The 18,230-nt window shown below is 46.8% G+C and overlaps 1 protein-coding gene and 1 long non-coding RNA gene across 2 annotated transcripts in view; both read left to right on the top strand.

The window, feature by feature from the left end:
• The first annotated feature begins 374 nt into the window (after positions 1-374).
• Positions 375-18,230, top strand: part of Hnf4 (Hepatocyte nuclear factor 4) — a 231,059-nt gene continuing 213,203 nt past the window's right edge. Inside the window, exon 1 of the mRNA XM_065426742.2 lies at positions 375-662. Within this exon, the coding sequence (XP_065282814.1) occupies positions 542-662 (121 nt within the window). The 5' untranslated portion in view covers positions 375-541. The remainder of the gene's footprint in view (positions 663-18,230) is intronic.
• LOC139054118 (uncharacterized) lies at positions 11,012-15,397 on the top strand. Its single transcript, XR_011511027.1, has 2 exons — positions 11,012-13,809; positions 14,586-15,397. It is a non-coding gene; the product is annotated as an uncharacterized lncRNA (long non-coding RNA).

Raw genomic sequence — 18,230 nt, 5'->3', positions numbered from 1 at the left:
TTGTCTTACTCTTGCCTGCTCATTGCATTTTCACCACGCGAAGCCTGCTTTGCATGCAACAACGGGCTGTATCGCTTTACGACAAACGCTCGCCGCTGAAGGGGCCGCAAACAAGGAAAGAGTGCGGCAACGTTAAGGTAGACGGTTGCCAATGGTGGTCTTATGAGACATACGTAACGTAAGGTCGCTTTGATGTCGGGGTTGAAGCGCACTTTCGCTGCTTGGTTGCCGGAGCGTGCGTGTGTTTCGCCAAAAGAGCCAGTAAACGGCGGCACAGCGCGTTGTGGAGACGACGCCCTTGCGCTTCGCTTGTCGCAGCGCGCCATCTTGTGTAAACAACAGCCTGCGCGCAGATTAACGGCGTCAAAGATAGCCGCGGTCGCGAGATAAGCGTGCACGGCAGTGCTGGGTCACGTGTCCGCGTCGAAGTCGGCAAGGTGACGGGCGATCGCCTTTGTTGCCTGCGAGCAGCGGCGGCTCCATGTGAAGTTTGACCCCCGAGTATCTCCACTTCCCATTAGTGCGCCAAGGGGCCCCCGCTATGAACGCGGAGCCGAGTGGAGCGTCGGCCGGCCTGCTGGGCTGCACCCCGGCTGCACCGCTGGGCAGCGTCATCGTCCAGGGAGGCCCGTCCACACTAACCATCGACGCCTCCGCGCAAGGTGAGGCACGTTAGGCCTACAGGGCGACAGCGCGTTTGCGCCGTCACATGAAAGCATATGGCCGAGAAAGAGCCGCTACTGCGCGATCGCCGTCGCGGCGCTATGCGCTCCTGCGTTTGCTCCCTGTGCTGGCGGAGGAGAGCGCCCCACCATGCCGAGCGCGGCACCGTGGCCCTCTGTTCTGTTCGCACCCGACACTGTTTGTTTCGTCTTTTTCTTCTCTTTTATCCTTTTTTTGTTATGGCCGAGGAAGACGCGGCGCCACGTTCATATGACGCACTTGCTTTTGCTGTGTTCAACCATCGTTTTCGCGGTATTATCTGGACCCGCCAGCGCTCGAAGTTGGCGCGCACTTGTGTACTGTGTGGCGACGGTGCGAGATGAATGAATGCACATGACAACTGCGGCATGGAACGTTTTCCCACATAATTGCTGTTCGACAGTCCTACTTCGAAGCATGTGCGAGAGTAGTAAAATAAACATCAAGATGAGCACATGCAAAACGTCAGGAACAATGTTTAACGCAACCATTTTCGTTTTTCTTGCTTTTTTTTCTTTTTTGTCTCGTCGGAGCAGCAATTTTCTTCCGTGTGGCTGGAACAATATCGTGTTACGTTCACTATCCAACTTAGTCGCTGTCCAGTGGGCGCAAGTGAGATACATGTAAAGTATAAATATTGAGCAGTGGTAGAGAGAAAATAAGTATTTTAAGTGAAACGATATTATAGATGGATAAAAAAAGAAATGAGTGAATCAACTATGGACCATCCAGCAAGCCCGTGAAGCGGCGAGGAGACAGGATCTCCGGACCTCCTCGGGGGCGGCCTAGGCCCAGCCCACGAATTTGCCGGATTGTTAATAAAGTTGTTACCACCACCAACACCACCACCACCACCACCACCACCACCACCACCACCACCACCACCACCACCACTTGTTTGTATACAAGAACACGGAAACGATAACGGATATATTTTTAACGGAATGATTGCGAAGTATATATACACAGGCTAAAGATACAGTAACAAAAACTGAAGTAATTAAACCACGATTTCATTATGAGGCACGCGGTAGCGAGGAACTCCGGCATAATTTGGACCACCTGGGGTCCTTTAAACGTGCACCTAAATCTAAATACACGGGTGTTTTCGCCCCCATCAAAATGTGGCCGCCGTGGCTGGATTTGATCCCGCGACCTCGTCCCAACACCACAGCCACTAAGCAACCACGGCAGGTACACATTGCAAGTATCAAGAACGGTGCTAATTCCTACATAGTGACACATTTTTGTGCGTAGTACGTGGTGAGATATTTTTCTGCATATAAGTTTTTCTGCTTATTTTTGTCGTGAGTGGTATACTTGGGATTTCGCGATAGCCGGCTCTAAAGAGGACCTACCTTCCCATCTTTGCCAAATTAATAAAAAAAAAGAATAATATTTCTCTCGTGGTGTAGTACTGCTGACCGCAGACGTCCTATGGGAAAAATTGCGTTTTGAAGTTGAAACCTGCCGTATACTTTCTTTGTTTACTTTTTCATTTGATAACCACCAATGTAAGTTGAATGGCTTATGCGAAATGTTGTCATCTGGCACTGTGTTTTCTTCTTTTTTTTTTACGTTCCTTGAGGATGCTATTGCGATGAATTGCTTGATACACGTTGAGGTTTTGTTTTTCTTCTTTGCAAGATAGGGGAAAACGACGGTTACATGAAACAGTATACTGCTGTAATACGACGGCATTTAGTGGGCAATGCACAAGCGGTCATTGTCGATTTCTGGTTCCAGTTCAATTTCATCACCTTCCATTGCCTTCCTGTAAAGACGCACATATTTAAAATCAGGTAGAAGTTACAAAGAAGCGAGGGATTGCGCCATGATAAGTATATTTATATGATCCTTGTGGCGAAATGGGCCTTGTCAAACCTATGGGCATAAATATTGGAGGTATTTTTTTCCTTTTTTTTCTTTCATGGTATTTATTTCAGGCACACATAACTCCTGCCGGAAACAAGTAGATAAACGAGCTAAGAAGTCTCTTCTAGTTGTACGGCGACGAATACACATGCACAGAGAACCACAGAGTTCCTCTTCATTCTTGAAACGCGCTGCTCAGGTTGCGATCTATCTTCACAAGAAACACTAAAATGGTGGTAAGGATAATCACGTTACCAATACAGAATACCGATATGAATGGAATTCGATGTTATATTGATAGTTGGTTCCTCCTGCGATAATACCTAATGGTACTAAGTGACTAACATTTGTTACTTTGATGACCTATGACGCAGACATTGCTTATTTGAGGAGGGTGGGGAGGTGCCCTCAGAGGCGCTAAGCAGTCGTGAACGAGGCTAATACCGTGCTCTCTCGGAGAGCCACCTGAATAATATATCTGGTGGGCGTGTAATAGCCTCTGGGAGGGCTCTGCTAGATCAGTGAACCATGAGAGACATGCAAAAATTAACCTGTTTAAGAAAGCCGATGTAAACGTAATATTTCGTTCCTTTGAATAGAGAAACTTGTCAGTACGGGAAGTTGATATTCCATGAGAAGTTTGCATTTGAAGCACCTGAGTATTTAGGTGGGGGGGGGGAGGGGGGGTTATACATGCCTGAAGACACCCCTCTTTCCGCCGGCTTGACTGGGCGCAAGTTGGAAAGAATGCTCCGGTATCCAGCAGCCCGAGCTCATGCACCCGATGCGTTGCGCCGCAGAATTGTCGGCTGCAGCTCTAACACCCCACGAAATAATTGCACGAATATGCAGGCTAAAAAAATTTAATTCGCGAAATGGTCGCTAAACTACTCGCCTTAGCGGAACGTTTCATGTGGGGTATAGTTCAGTGCTTTTACATTTTCGGATACATCGACAGCTCAACGTGAATCTTGTATTATGTAGCGCCCGCCGCTCCCGGTTGCTAAATATGCTCAGCACATTGTTGGAGGTTCTGTTCACTGCCACGGCAGCCGCTTCAAAATGGGCGCAAATTAAAAAAGAAGAAACACATGTTTACAGAGGTGCTGGCAAGGTTAGTCCGGCGACGCAAAACCTACTTTTAAATATCAATCAATCAATCAATCAATCAATCAATCAATCAATCAATCAATCAATCAATCAATCAATCAATCAATCAATCAATCAATCAATCAATCAATCAATCAATCATTTACCGTGCCGAGGAACAATCATGAGGTCTGAGTGCTGGCGCACATACAAGGGCGAATCAGAAAGTCCTTGACCCTATTTTTTATTAGCCAAAATAAGGTACATACATGTATAATTACAATAAAGGTACTATTCTACGTACCTTGCACTATTTTTCCGCATAGTACTCACACCGGTTCAGACTATATGACCCATCACAGCACTAACTTTGAGGTGCCCCTGTAGTAGAATTCATCCGGCTGACTGTGGAGCCATCGTCGTACTGCTGTCTTGGCGTCACCGTTGCACGTGAATAGCTGTACTGCCAGGAACTTCTTCAGCGGACCGAAAACGTGGAAATCACTAGGAGCAAGGTCTGAACTGTACGGTGGGTGGTCGAGACTCTCCCAGTGAAATGACCGGAGCTCTCGTCATTCAGCGACGCACGCGGCCTCCCCGATCGCTCATTGTCATGCAAGTCTTCACGGCCTTTTGCGAACTCACAAGACCAACCACCACGTGACACTTCTCAAAGGGAGATATCTTTCCCCATACGTGGGCTGCATTCCACTGTGGATTTCGATGACATTCGTTCTTTGCTTCATTGAAAACGAATCGCACTTCGTTGCTCGCACGCCATGGAAGTGTCAAGCACAACCACCATATTCAACAAATGTCAGCAGCGCCGTGCCGCGGAGCTACCGGATAAGGCCGGGATAAGAAAGGTCCACCGCTGGGAATGAATATGCAAATTTCGCATTTACAGCCGTAATTTAGGTAGAAAAATAGGGACAAAAGCTTTCTGATTCTCCCTCGTACATAAAAAAAACACAGCCGGGGGATATAAGCAAAAAAAAAAGCAATGAACAAAAAGAACTCTTTAAAAAAAACAGTTTCCGTACGAGAAGGCGCAAAGTGAATAGACAAGAGAAAGGAAGATAATGGCGGTTGAACAATATGTGAAACTACGACACAACAACGCACAGCTTGGAGAAGGACAATGACAGTGCGTTATGAAAATTATCAAGATCATGAAAATAAGCGTTATAAAGACTGTATTCTGTGGACACTTGAGTGTTGGTGATGACAGGCAGAAACATGGAAAAGTATTTGTTCTCTGGTGATCTTTCGCGGAATACGAAGTTTGATACAACATAGGACTACAGGGCAGATGCGGATACTGTGAAGGTGTTTGAAAAAGAACAGAAGGTCAGGCATTTGCGTCGGCAGCGAAGTAAGTGCAATGAAAATGACTGAACTGGGATATAGGACAAGGTCCAGTGTCCGTGTCACTAAAGCGGTGATGATATATATGCTCGGATAATTTTTCTGGACTCGATCTATAATGTAACTGGTGGATCTAGAAATTCCATTCCAAAAGACCTACGCGTATTCGAGTTGAGAAAGACAGATTGTTGAGCGCAGCTTGCAGGACGGTCTAGGAGAATTGAATTCACTCGATAGTCTGTAAACAGAGCCAAGAGGGCGTATAGCCCGCATAGAAACACGTTTAGTCTATGAGCTGAACAGTCTGACGTTGTATCAAGAAGTACACTGAGATCATTGATCTCACAGACAGTGGTACAGAATTGCCTTTGGTCTTAGCAGCATTCAAGGTGAGGTTATCTTTGCACCTTTTAGAAAAATTCATACGGATTACCGGCGAAACTATTTAGGCTACATACATGGGCTGCCTACTTGACTGCATACATTATAAGATCATGCATTTTTTTTTTCATATGGCACCAGATTACGCTGACACGAGCGCCGCCGCGGTCAGCACACCTCCCATGCATGTACCGCAACCGCTGCTGCAGCCGCGCCGGCACCTCCGACGTGCGTGACGTTATAATCACAGAAGCGCAGGCCACGTGCACAGGCGCAGTAACCACACTCTTTCGCGCGCATTCCTTTCCACATGCCGTACTTCCAATACTTTCAAAATTCCGCCGGCCGGTCGGAGGCACTCTTTTCCGAGAATGCAATGTATGTGACGTGATCACGCTTATAGAGGCATTTGCAGAGAGTCCGAAAAAAAAAAGCGGAATTCTTCTCTCCACTCATTAGGCACACGATTTCTGGATTTACGGTGCGCGCGATCTTTATACTTTAGGGTAGATATAAGTTAAGATGAGAACCGGTGGGGAAATTTAGAGCGTTTAGGACTGTACTGGGGAATGTATTTGAGCGTGCTGGTCAAAACAAGCTTCGTAAACTGATCTTAATCATCACCATTGATTTTGTCTGTGATCAGTGACCAATCGGTGGTGGAAAAGAAGTCATATAAGTAAAGATAATCACCACGCTTGAAAGCAAAGCGAGAGGATTCATTAAACCACTGGAGGAGCTTTGCCTCAGGGCTGACACAGAGGCAGTTATCTTTAATGGCGGTTGAAACTTATCAGGACGCACAAGGGAAATGTCAGAACGAGATACATCTATAACTTGAGCATTCTAGAGGCAAAGTTCGAAGACGTTGACACAAAATTGGCGATGAAGTTATGCTGCTGAAGTGAACAGGACAGAAAGTCCAACAACAGGCTGCATTTGTTCTTATGCAACGATTGTAGTGAGGATATCTAAACGTGTTCCAATCAATTCCAGGTGTGTCACCAACGCCCTAAAAATGTTTGCAGCCTTAAGGGCGTTTTCTTGGCGCACTGGTAAAACCCTCACCGTTAGGGCCTTACAAAAATGTATAGAGGTTGACAACGGAGCTCTAACTAGACATTCGATGACAAAAGACGTAGATAAAAACTATGTAATCATTCTGACAGGCTTGGGCGTACAGAAATATCCGACAATATAATTTCACAGGGAGAGATATGAAACTATCCTGTCGTATATTTCTGTGCGCCCAAGGCTGTCAGAAAAAATTGCATAGTTTTCGACTACGTATTTTGTCATCACACGTCTAGATAGAGCTCCGTTGTCGCCCTCCATAAATTTTTGTAAGGCCATAACAGTAAGGGTGTTGCCAGTGCGACAAGAAAACACCCTCAAGGGTGTAAACATTTTTACAGTGAAGAAGGATTACTCTATGTTTGCTATGGAAAGATAAAACACTTTCAATAGAATAGATGACCTTGTCAAGCAAGACAGTGGAAATATTTGGCGGTACATAGAAAGTCCAATTACTAATTTTTCACAGAGCGATAGGCTCACTGCAAGCCAAATCGACTCCTGTACACTTTCTATGTCATTGCGCCGAACACATCTCAGTCAACTGTCAGCAGCAATCAGTACGCCACCACCCTTTTGTTTAAATCCACTGAAGTCCAGTCGCTGCGGAAGACATTGCAGTGTGGTGGAATAAAAGCTGAAGACGAAATTTCAATGCAGAGCCAAGTTTCGGAAATAACAAAAATTTGAAAAGAAGAAGAAATGACATTGGAGAAAAATTTATATGCTTTGGTGTGAAATCCACAAGTGTTTTGGTAGATGTTTAAGTTACAGACTACTTCGATCTTTGGGGGTTACCTCAGAAGCATGAAGCATGCCGTCGTGTAGCGCCCCCATTGGTCCACAGGCATCCCATTGGCCACATTGACGGGACGTTCAGGCGCTTAAGGGCTTCATCATTGACGGTTTTGTCAGCCCACACGTGAAACGATGCATACGAATCATGCTATATCTTGAGGAGTTTGCAAGCAAGGTGGGGTGTTCTAACGTTTTAGAGGTGCGCAGTCAGACTAGCAGACGAGGTTCCATGATAGAGCCTAGACTTGCTTTCCCTTGTTCTCCTCAGCTCCACAACAGGCAGGCCGACATTCATCACTCCGTGTTGCCTTGGTGAGCTGGGGTACCGCGGCAGCCCTCGGCAAAGCAGTCCGGATAGTCGCAGCATACGTTTTCTTGGCCAATAATAATAATAATAATAATAATAATAATAATAATAATAATAATAATAATAATAATAATAATAATAATAATAATAATAATAATCAAATTATGGGGTTTAACGTGCCAAAACCAATTTCTGATTATGACCACACTTTGGCCACATGCCGTAGTGGAGGACTCTGGAAATTTCGACCAGCTGGGGATCTTTAACGTGCACCTAAATCTAAGTACACGGGTGTTTTCGCATTTAGCCTGTTTCACATGCAAGCGAAAATGCTCGCGAATCCTGCCGCCGCGCCGCAGAAATCTGTTCCGAGCGGCGGCGGCGGGAGCGGCGAGGTTCGGCCAAGTTGGAATTTCATCGCAGCGGTAAGAGCGGCAGCACCGCTTCCGAACGGCCCGCCTCGACACGTGACCAGCGGAGGACTAGTGCGGGAAAGCCTGCGCATAAGACGATGTTTATTTACTTGCTACACGGGGTACGAGCAACAGGCCCAGGGAGCTTTTCAACGAATTGTTAATTGCTAAGCGTAGGATATATATTCATAAAATAAAAAATTGAGAGACGGGGACAAAGCAACGCTTATGTTGGCAGTCGCATACTACCGAAACTGGCTGAAAGTCTCGTGTTTTTTTTGCAAGCAACATTGCTATTCGCTGCGGCGGAAAACGCGCGGCGGCAATGCATGTGAAACGAAACTTCGCGAAAAGCTTCGCAGCGCAGCGTCGCTGTTCGCTCCGTTCGCTCAATCGCTTGCATGTGAAACAGGCATTTCGCCCCCATCGAAATGCGGCCGCCTTGGCCGGGATTCGATCCCGCGACCTCGTGCTCAGCAGCCCAACACCATAGCCACTGAGCAACCACGGCGGGTAATAATAATAATAATAATAATAATAATAATAATAATAATAATAATTTGATTATGGTGATGATGATAACAATAATATTGATTATTATTATTATTATTATTATTATTATTATTATTATTATTATTATTATTATTATTATTATTATTATTATTATGAGTAGTAGTAATAGTAGTATTTAACGTTATTATTATTCGTAAAACTGCCAGCTGGCTAGTTGACATGAAAAATTAACTTTTAGATTATCAAATTGATGAAAGCTAGTATTTCAGTCGACAAAGATTATTGTGAAGCTGTGTTTTCTATATTTCTCGTTCAAAAGCTTCGAAGTCTCTTCGTATTCGGTAACATGAGCGCGATTGGTTGAATGACAGCAAACGATTTCAGGCCTTTCGTGTAACGTGAAGCAGCCGATCACACGAGACAACAGAACACCTTCATCAAACTACCAACGGCCGGCCCGTATGCGCTCCTATGGGCAGACCAGACTGCTGAAACGTGCCTGCAATGGAGTGTGAGAGCTTCAAATGGTGAATTACTGCGGATATGAATGCTGACTTTCACGAGGTACACTGAGTAACGGTAGATCAAGGCAGAATGCAGTCGCCAGACATGCATGTTTCTGTCGCCTTTGGCCACACGCGGAGAGAATACCAATGTTGTGGTATTGCCTGCTACGTAGAACCAGACATGTCAGAAAGCTCACAGGTCTTCGCAAGCTTGAGATGAGGCTAAGTGATGGCTTATTTTGCTATTTATTTCTTGTTTTCACGATGGAGAGCAAGCGCGAATACGGATCGAAGAGGGTAATGCAGGCCGTCTGGATGCTGCCATGTTGTTGCGCTGTCATGGATAACTGGCGCTAGCCGCCACTAGGCGCTACTGTAGTTCACAGTATAGAACGCGCATGCGCAGTATGCCTTACGGATCTTGATAATGTACAACGTATGACGTAAAGCTAAACTCTCTAATACCTAAAACCAAGCTACAGTATTGTCAGAGTATTTATTGTTTCCAGACGGAGGGCGCGTAGTCAAGGCGCTTAAAGAAACCTGATGGCTCGCCTGCAATAAATAAATGCCCTTCGAGCATATATTTCGTCCCTACATGTAGGATCTTCCGCGCTTCTGTTATCTAGCAATATACTCACGCAGCTCACTACAAGAAAAGTACACACTGATTCAGCTCTCAGTGCCCATTGTTTCTTTTTTCTTTTTAAAGCCCAATAAGCCCAAACATGCGTGTGGCATGTACAGCTTGCTAACAGTGCTACGTTACATAAGAAAACGTAGCTTCTCTTCCAACTGCATAAATAAAGGAAAAATTTAGCTTCGTAAGAAGCGTCCGCTGCAGACACGGCAGTTGGGCTGCAGTTACCACGACCATCCGTAGTGTTGACGCGACATATTTCATGCACCAGTTACGCTGTTCTTTCCGAGTGTGCGGTGGAAGCAAGAAATATAGAAATTCATGGGGGGCTCTTGAATCCTTGCTCCTAACATTTGCACAGCCTACGATAGCGCAGTACTCCATCTCCCGCTGGCAAATGCACTGCGTGGCATACGTGGTCGGACAACGCTAACGCGGTGCCGGCGCGGCAGAGGACCCGTCCCCTGCAACAGTAATGGCTTTGCAACTTTTCCCATAATGCATGGTGCACAAACCGGCAGTGCATGCACAGAAGGCCAACATGAAAAAGGTCCATTCAGGATACTCGAACAAATAACGGTCAAGGTTACCCAGAGCTTGGCAGTGCACACACGATGATCACGAGCTAAGTACAGTCCTGCACCGCCATGGCGCGGAAGTTCGTGCTGACCCTGTGCGGATACAATATAGGCGGCTGGCTTCGGTTTCGTGTAGTCCCTTAGACGCACAAGGCTGGTGAGGTGGAGACTACAACGAACGGGAGTGAAATAAGACTGCCTGCACCACCGCTAGTCCTACGTCCTGAGAACCCTTATTTGTTTGCCTGAACTTCAACGTTGTCCAACGTTGGACTAACCCCTAGAATTGCCCACACACAACCACAAGTGGCATTTTGTTCCCGCAACGACACTGAATATTTAGACGCGCGATGCAGAGCTGGAGTGTGAATGGTGAGCCCATACGGCTCGCCATTCACACACCCTTACGCAGAACACTCTATTGCTGTTGCGTCACATCCACAGCCATGCTTTCGAATGTTTCTTTGTTTTTTGTCATTTACCTATAGGTAAATTGAAGCGATTTTCTGACAGGAAATTTTAGCTGGATGCCGGACACTACGCGCTGCCAGACGCAGGCATGCTGTTGCTGGAGTGTGGTGCTGCCAAAATTCCACGGGATTCCACGTTGTCTTTAATTTATAACCATGACAGAACAAGATAATAACCTGTTATGATTCAGCTATTTCTCCTAAATTTAACCATTACAAATTATGCCACAAGTTCACCCACAACTTGAAAAACATTAACTTCGTAAGGCTTAACATGCTCATTGTAGTTCCTGTATCGTAATCTGTATCTAATCTGCTCAGCATGCAGCGCGCTCTGTGTTCATGGCACGATACGCCCCCATGTGATAAGGGCGTTACCCGCCTGTTCACAACGTGTATAAAACCAGTGCTGAATAAACGCTGGGGCCCACTTTTGCCCAGCAAGTGACACACGACGTGTCGTCGTCTGCTCCACTCGATGCATGGTGTCAGAAGTGGTTAGCATGGCAATGCACTTCCTGCACGACGCGTGAAGACCAGCGATCCTGTGGCGGAAAATGGATTTCCTCAAAGCACCGGAGCCGCTCCTTACAACAGGCGACCTGCGCAAGAACTGGCAGCTCTTCAAACAAAGGTTTGAAATTTTCCTCACGGCGTCAGAGGTCGCAGAAAAGCCTCGGACTGCGTCCAAGAAGACAGCGTTGCTTTTGAGCGTCGCGGGCGCAGAGGCCATTGAAGTCTTTAACACCTTCACGTTTGCAGCAGGCGAGAAGAACGACGACTATGCCACAGTGGTGAAAAAATTTGATGAGTATTGCATTGCACAGACCAATGAGGTTCACGAGCGGTATATGTTCAGGAGAAGAATCCAAGCTGCTGGCGAACCAGTGGAGCATTTCTTACGAGACCTGAAGAATCAAGCACGTGCTTGCAACTTTGGAGCTTTGGCGGAATCGATGGTCAGGGACCAAATTGTGTTCGGGATAAATGACGACACGGTACGTGAAAAGCTCCTCAGGGACAACAACTTGACCCTGCAGAAAGCAGAACAAGCCTGTAAAGCAGCTGAAGCATCAGCAACTCACAAGGAAATGTGGAACCAGGAACACCAAGTGCATCCTATCAGCAGGACTAGCACGAGCCGCGAAAACCGAGAACAGACACGTTATGACTGCCGAAACTGCGGCGGAAAACACTCCCCAAGAAGGTGCCCTGCTTTTGGAAAAACGTGCCGGAGATGTCAGCGGAAAAACCACTTTGCCAGATGTTGTAAAGCGACGGCAGTTGTTGGCGAGTTGCAAAGCGGCCAAGACGATTTCGAGATTCTCGACGTATCCGCAAAGAATGTGTCCAGCAAGCATGACTGGACGGTGGAAGTCCAAATCAAGAACGTGGCAGTTCAGTTAAAGGTTGACACGGGATCGCAGGCAAATTTGTTGCCTTATGGATTATACGCCAAAATGAACCCACAGCCGCCCCTGTACCCCAGCAGCGCGATTTTACGCTCCTACGGCGGAGATGTAATCAAACACATTGGCGTCATGCGGGCCGAAGTCTCTTTAAATGGTTGCATTGCCATGCTGAGCTTTTTCGTGGCACGAAAGGGGCGCCAAGCAATCCTAGGACTTGAGGCGAGTGAACGCCTGGGACTGATTTCACGCGTGAACAGCGTGTCGCAAAACAGCTCTGAAGAAGTGGTTGCCAGCTTTCGTCACCTTTTCACTGGCACCGGCTGCGTCAAACGAGTATACCACATGGTGCTTCGCAAGGACGCCACGCCAGTGGTTCAGAGACCTCGTCGAGTGCCACTGGCTTTAGAGGAGCCACTTCGGGAGGAGTTGTCACGTATGGAACAAGCCGGAATAATTGCAAAAGTCACTGAGCCAACAGACTGGGTGAGTCCCCTTGTTATCGTACGAAAGAAAGACGGGAAGCTGCGAGTCTGCATGGACCCCAGGAAAATAAATGAGTGCCTCAAGCGCGAGCACTACGCGATGCCGAGGCGGGAAGACATAGAGGCCGAGCTGGCCGGCGCAAGAGTATTCACTCGCCTAGATGCAAACGCAGGGTTTCACCAAATTCCCTTAGATGACGAGACGTCTAGGATATGCACTTTTGCGACACCCTTCGGCCGCTATCGATTTTTGCGACTGCCTTTCGGAATATCATCAGCGTCCGAAGTATTTCAGCAAACCCTAAGTGAAATTTTTGACGCGCTTCCTGGCGTTAGAGTGTATGTCGATGACATACTCGTGTGGGGCAATTCCCAACAAGAGCACGACCAACGTCTAAGATCAGCGCTAGAAGCGGCAGAACGTGCGGGCCTTACGTTCAATCCAGCAAAGTGCGAGTTTGGCGTTCAACAAATTGAATTCCTGGGCGACGTGATAAACGAAGAAGGAATCCGTCCAAATGCATCCCATGTTGAGTGCATGTTGCAGATGGCACCCCCTAGTGATAAACTAGCAGTTCAACGCATGCTGGGTGTCGTGAACTATTTTGGAAAGTTTTTGCCAACACTAGCAGAAAGGACAACGCTTCTCAGAAGCTTGCTAAAAAAAGACGCTGCTTTCGAATGGTCGGCAAATCACGAAAAAGAGTGGAGAGCGCTGTGCGACAGCCTTAGCAAGCAGCCCTTGCTATCAGTTTTTGACCCTGAAAAAGAAACCAGGTTATCATGCGATGCGTCACAAAACGGAATCGGTGCTGCCTTGCTGCAGTATCACAACGGTGCATGGAAACCGGTTGCGTACGCCTCCAGAGTGCTTACTGATACGCAGCAACGCTATTCACAAATTGAAAAGGAAGCAATGGCCATAGTTTTCGGCTGCGAGAAATTTCACCATTTCATGTATGGGCGGAAGGTTGTCGTTGAGACTGACCATCGTCCGTTGATCTCCATATCGCAGAAGGCGATCGGTGACATGCCGCCAAGACTGCAGCGATTTTTTTTGCGTCTGCTACGCTATGACATTTTAATGCATTATGTTCCAGGAAAACAGCTTCTACTGGCGGACATGCTGTCCAGGGCTTCCGTTAAGGACGCAGCAGATAACGCAGACAACAACAACAACGACGACGTCGAAGTGCACGCAGTAAGTGTGGTTGATTCTCTTGTCAGCGAAACCACGTGGAAAGAACTGGCTTCCGAGACACGAAAGGACACGCAGCTCGCCGCTGTGCTAAAGCACCTGGAGAACGGGCAACCAATTGAAGGACCGTTCAAGCCTTTTGCCGCTGAGCTATCGGAAGTAAAAGGGGTTCTCTTGAAAGGCTGTAAGATTGTCATTCCGGCCAGTATGAGGCGCGATATGTTGGCAAGAATTCATCAAGGCCACATGGGAATTAACAAGTGCAAAGAAAGGGCACGGCGCCTGGTGTTCTGGCCAGGAATGAACACTGATATCGAGACGTTTGCACAGGCATGTTCTGTATGTAAAACGTACGCTTACAAGTTGCCGCAAGAGCCTTTGATTATGCGTCCGGTTCCAGACCAACCATGGTACCGCGTCGGCATGGACATTTTTAGCCACGCAGGTCGGTCCTACTTGTGTGTTTATGATGCCCTATCGAATTTTCCCGAAGTCCAACAGCTCGTAGACACTTCAGCAAAAACTACTGTAGATGCAGCAAGTGCCATATTTTCCAGATATGGCATACCTGTAGAGGTATGCACTGATAACGGGCCTCAGTTTTCCAGTAGAGAATTTGCCATGTTCTCAAAAGTGTACGATTTCAAACACGTGACCTCAAGCCCGTATTTTCCCCGCTCCAACGGACTCGCCGAAAAGGGGGTACAAGTAGTCAAGAGAATCTTGAAGAAAACAACTGAAGCTAAACAAGACTTTTGGCTTGGTCTTCTCGCTTACAGGTCAACTCCACTGGAATGCGGCTGGTCACCAGCCGAAATATTACAGGGACGCTCGCTGCGAACAACTCTACCAGCCGTTCAGGTCGGACAAAGCCGGCGGGTTGACAAACGCCAGCAAAAAGACTACTCAAGAGGGCCACTCGCACCGCTCAACAACGGCGAAACGGTCAGAATAAAAGACAGCTCATCATGGAGAAGAAAGGCTCGGGTTCTTCAGTCGTCTGGTCAACCAAGGTCATACGTTGTCATGACTGAAGACGGGCAACTCTTGCGACGCAACCGCGAGCATCTGCTGCCAACCAGAGAATCTTTTCGCCTTAGCGGTCCTCCTCACGACGACGAAGGTGTTTTTCAAAAATACGCTGCCCCTGCCAGCACACAACACGACCCAGAGGCGGCGCAAAACCCAAACAGCACAGCGAGCATTGTGCCGACAGTTCCGCAACAAGCAGCTGCTCCAAGGACTACAAGACAACGCAGACCACCTCGGCGCTTAATGTATGACGCGAACTTTCAACAAGTGCCGTGACTGTATTCAGTGCTCTGATCTTTGCTGTAGTTTTGGATGTGCAGTGATTCTTTAACTTTCTTTTTGTTCTCCCGAGCTAAAAGCGCTCCTTGTCCTTAGTTTTTTTTTTCGTTACGAAGGGGGATGTATCGTAATCTGTATCTAATCTGCTCAGCATGCAGCGCGCTCTGTGTTCATGGCACGATACGCCCCCATGTGATAAGGGCGTTACCCGCCTGTTCACAACGTGTATAAAACCAGTGCTGAATAAACGCTGGGGCCCACTTTTGCCCAGCAAGTGACACACGACGTGTCGTCGTCTGCTCCACTCGATGCAGTTCCGTAGCTATACAAAAAAAAAAACTTATTCAAAAACTCGAAACAGGTGCCTATGAGTTAGTTTCACTTCGAAGCGATGCGCATACGAACCATAGCACGCAAATATGTGGTGCAGTCGTGCTGTTTTCTTTTCTCCCGCGTTCGTGCACTCATTTTTTTCATTAGTTCACGTCGTTGCAGTTCTTGAACCTTCCGTGATGTTTTAGTGAAATCCTCATATTTAAGTTCCACAGTGTTTTTGTCATCCCTACCAAATATATACATGTTTTTTCAAATCGCCAATAACAAGGTTTGCTTCTTGTTGTATAGCACGCACTTTCTTTTAATGCGATACCATTATGCAGATAAAGACTGTGACGCCTGTGTTGTATATGGGTTTGTAATGCGAGTTGATTCCAGAGGCTGTGTAAAAAAAGAAAGCGTGGGTGGGCCGATCTCGATACCAGCGCACGATGCCTGTTATCGCGAGGGTATTAAGGAGACATCATTATACACGTCTAAACTTGGCCTTTGGCAATATGGGGAGACGTGTCCTCGGCGGACCAACTGGCAGGGGCGCAAGAACCGAGTGCTGTGACGTAGAAAAGCACGCGATGGAAGGAGCGGTGACTGTGGCGCGAATATACAACTTTAGCCCAGACTGCTTGGCATGGAGGTGGCTGTTATGAAACGAGATCAGCGGTTCGCAACAAACAAAAAGCAGTGGTTGTGCTGTTGCTCTTAAATTGACCATAGGTGACGTTGTAGACTCACAGAGGCGATCCATTAGGCAGAACCAGGTATAGACAGCACCAGTTCATCATAGTGTCACTATAAATCGCACATGACCTTAACATAGGCAAAAAACATGCGTATGTCATGAGACCATGGGACGCCTGAAGCCACAGAAGGAGGAACTGAGATTCATAGAGCACCTTTTTTTTTTTGCTCCAAGCCGGCTGAGGGGCTCCCAGGCACAGTCGAAAATCTTTTCGGTGTATGTCGTCTAAGCAACTGCTACTACCTTTAAGTGAGTCTTCGCCCGGCAATGCCCTTCTAAAACGTATAGGTAACAAGCCGCGCTCACGTTTTTATGCAGCACTGGACACGCTTCGAGTTTTAAGATTGCGCTATCGAAATAGAGGGAAAAGGTAGACCCGCCCTGGACCCCCCCATTCGAAGATATTACGCGCAACTTAAGCATACCACAACTGCAGTAAAAAAAATCTGCATTCCATCTGCAGAAACCAAGTCACTAGTTTTGGAGCATTTGACTATGACTCACCTGAATCACCTACAAGTATACACAGATGGGTCTGTCAAAGTTAACGAAGACCGCTGCGCATCTGTTTTCTGCATTCCTTCTCGGAGATATACGTGATCTGGCTGTTCGGGCTGTATAGCATCGTCGTCATTTGTGGAAGGCGTGGCAACAGATACTGCACTACGTAAAATAAAGACTTTGCCTGCACAGAATGTGGTACTTCTTACGGACTCAAAGCCTGTGTTGCCACCACTCTCCCGTGGTCTGCCATCCACCATGTTCTCGCGGAAATCGCTAGTCGTCGTGAAAGGACTCGGCAACGATAGCTTTACGGTAATGTTTGTGTGGATTCCCTCCCAGATTGGTATTACTGGCAATGAAAAAGCTGATGCTCTTGGATATGCAACGTTCTTTCATCCTGCTAAAATCGAGGCCGCAAATAGTAATAAAGTAAAAAAAAATTAATCTAACGTCCGTAGTGACTTTCGGTCGCTTTGGGTTCCACCACATATGTCCTGCGTAAGCGAGTGATTTTGTCGAGAGGAAGCATTGCTTGTATATTGAATAAGGACAAGATGCGCTCGTACACCAGCATGGTTATATAAGATTGGCCGTATCGATTCTCCGAACTGTACTGCATGCGACAAGACAGGAGACAGTGAACCCTTTTTGTGGTCTTACCCACAAAACTGAGAAGAAAGGGACGCTCTTCTGGAAAACCTGCAAAAGACAAACCTTCCGCATCCCTGTAAGCCACGCACGTCTATAATTGATCCAAACGAGTAACATCTTGAGGTCACGTACATCTTACGTCTCGCGTATGTGCCGTTTTATAAAAGCGTGGCTGTTTATAGGGCTAGGACGTGCTATCTACATGATTATTACACTACCAGGCAATGTATCGTGAATGTACAAGGGATATAATTCAAGCGCCAATTGGTACGTATATTATGACCTCTAATGTATAAATATAGTCATAGCATAAGAAGCCAACAAACACTTACACCAAGAACAACATAGGGGAATTTACTTGGTGCTTAATAAATGAAATAAAGAAAAGCATGAAAAAACAACTTGCCGCAGGTGGGAAACGAACCCACAACCTTCGCATTTCGCGTGCGATGCTCTACCAATTCAGCTACAGCGGCGCCGTTTCCCCATCCACTTTCTTGGGTATTTATGTGCCCTATAGTAGAATCTTGGGAGTGTTAAGCCAGCGCCACCACTCGCAGACCTTGGCGGCGGATGACGCTCCACGTCTAGGATATATATATATGTGTGCATGGCATGCATGGGTGTGCATTGGTATTACTGGCAATGAAAAAGCTGATGCTCTTGCATATGCAACGCTCTTTCATCCTGCTAAAATCGAAGCCGCAAATAGTAATAAATTAAAAAAAGTTAGTCTAACGTCCGTAGTGACTTTCGGTCGCTTTGGGTTCCACCACATATGTCCTGCGTAAGCGAGTGATTTTGTCTAGAGGAAGCATTGCTTGTATATTGAATAAGGACGCTTATGAGTTTTTTTGTCTGCAGAAAATATAGTTAAGGTAAT

This window comes from Dermacentor albipictus, chromosome 1, assembly GCF_038994185.2.
Source record: "Dermacentor albipictus isolate Rhodes 1998 colony chromosome 1, USDA_Dalb.pri_finalv2, whole genome shotgun sequence".
Lineage (NCBI taxonomy): Eukaryota > Metazoa > Arthropoda > Arachnida > Ixodida > Ixodidae > Dermacentor > Dermacentor albipictus.
Note: the sequence above shows the minus strand (reverse complement) of the source record. Positions and strands in the feature narration are given on the sequence as shown.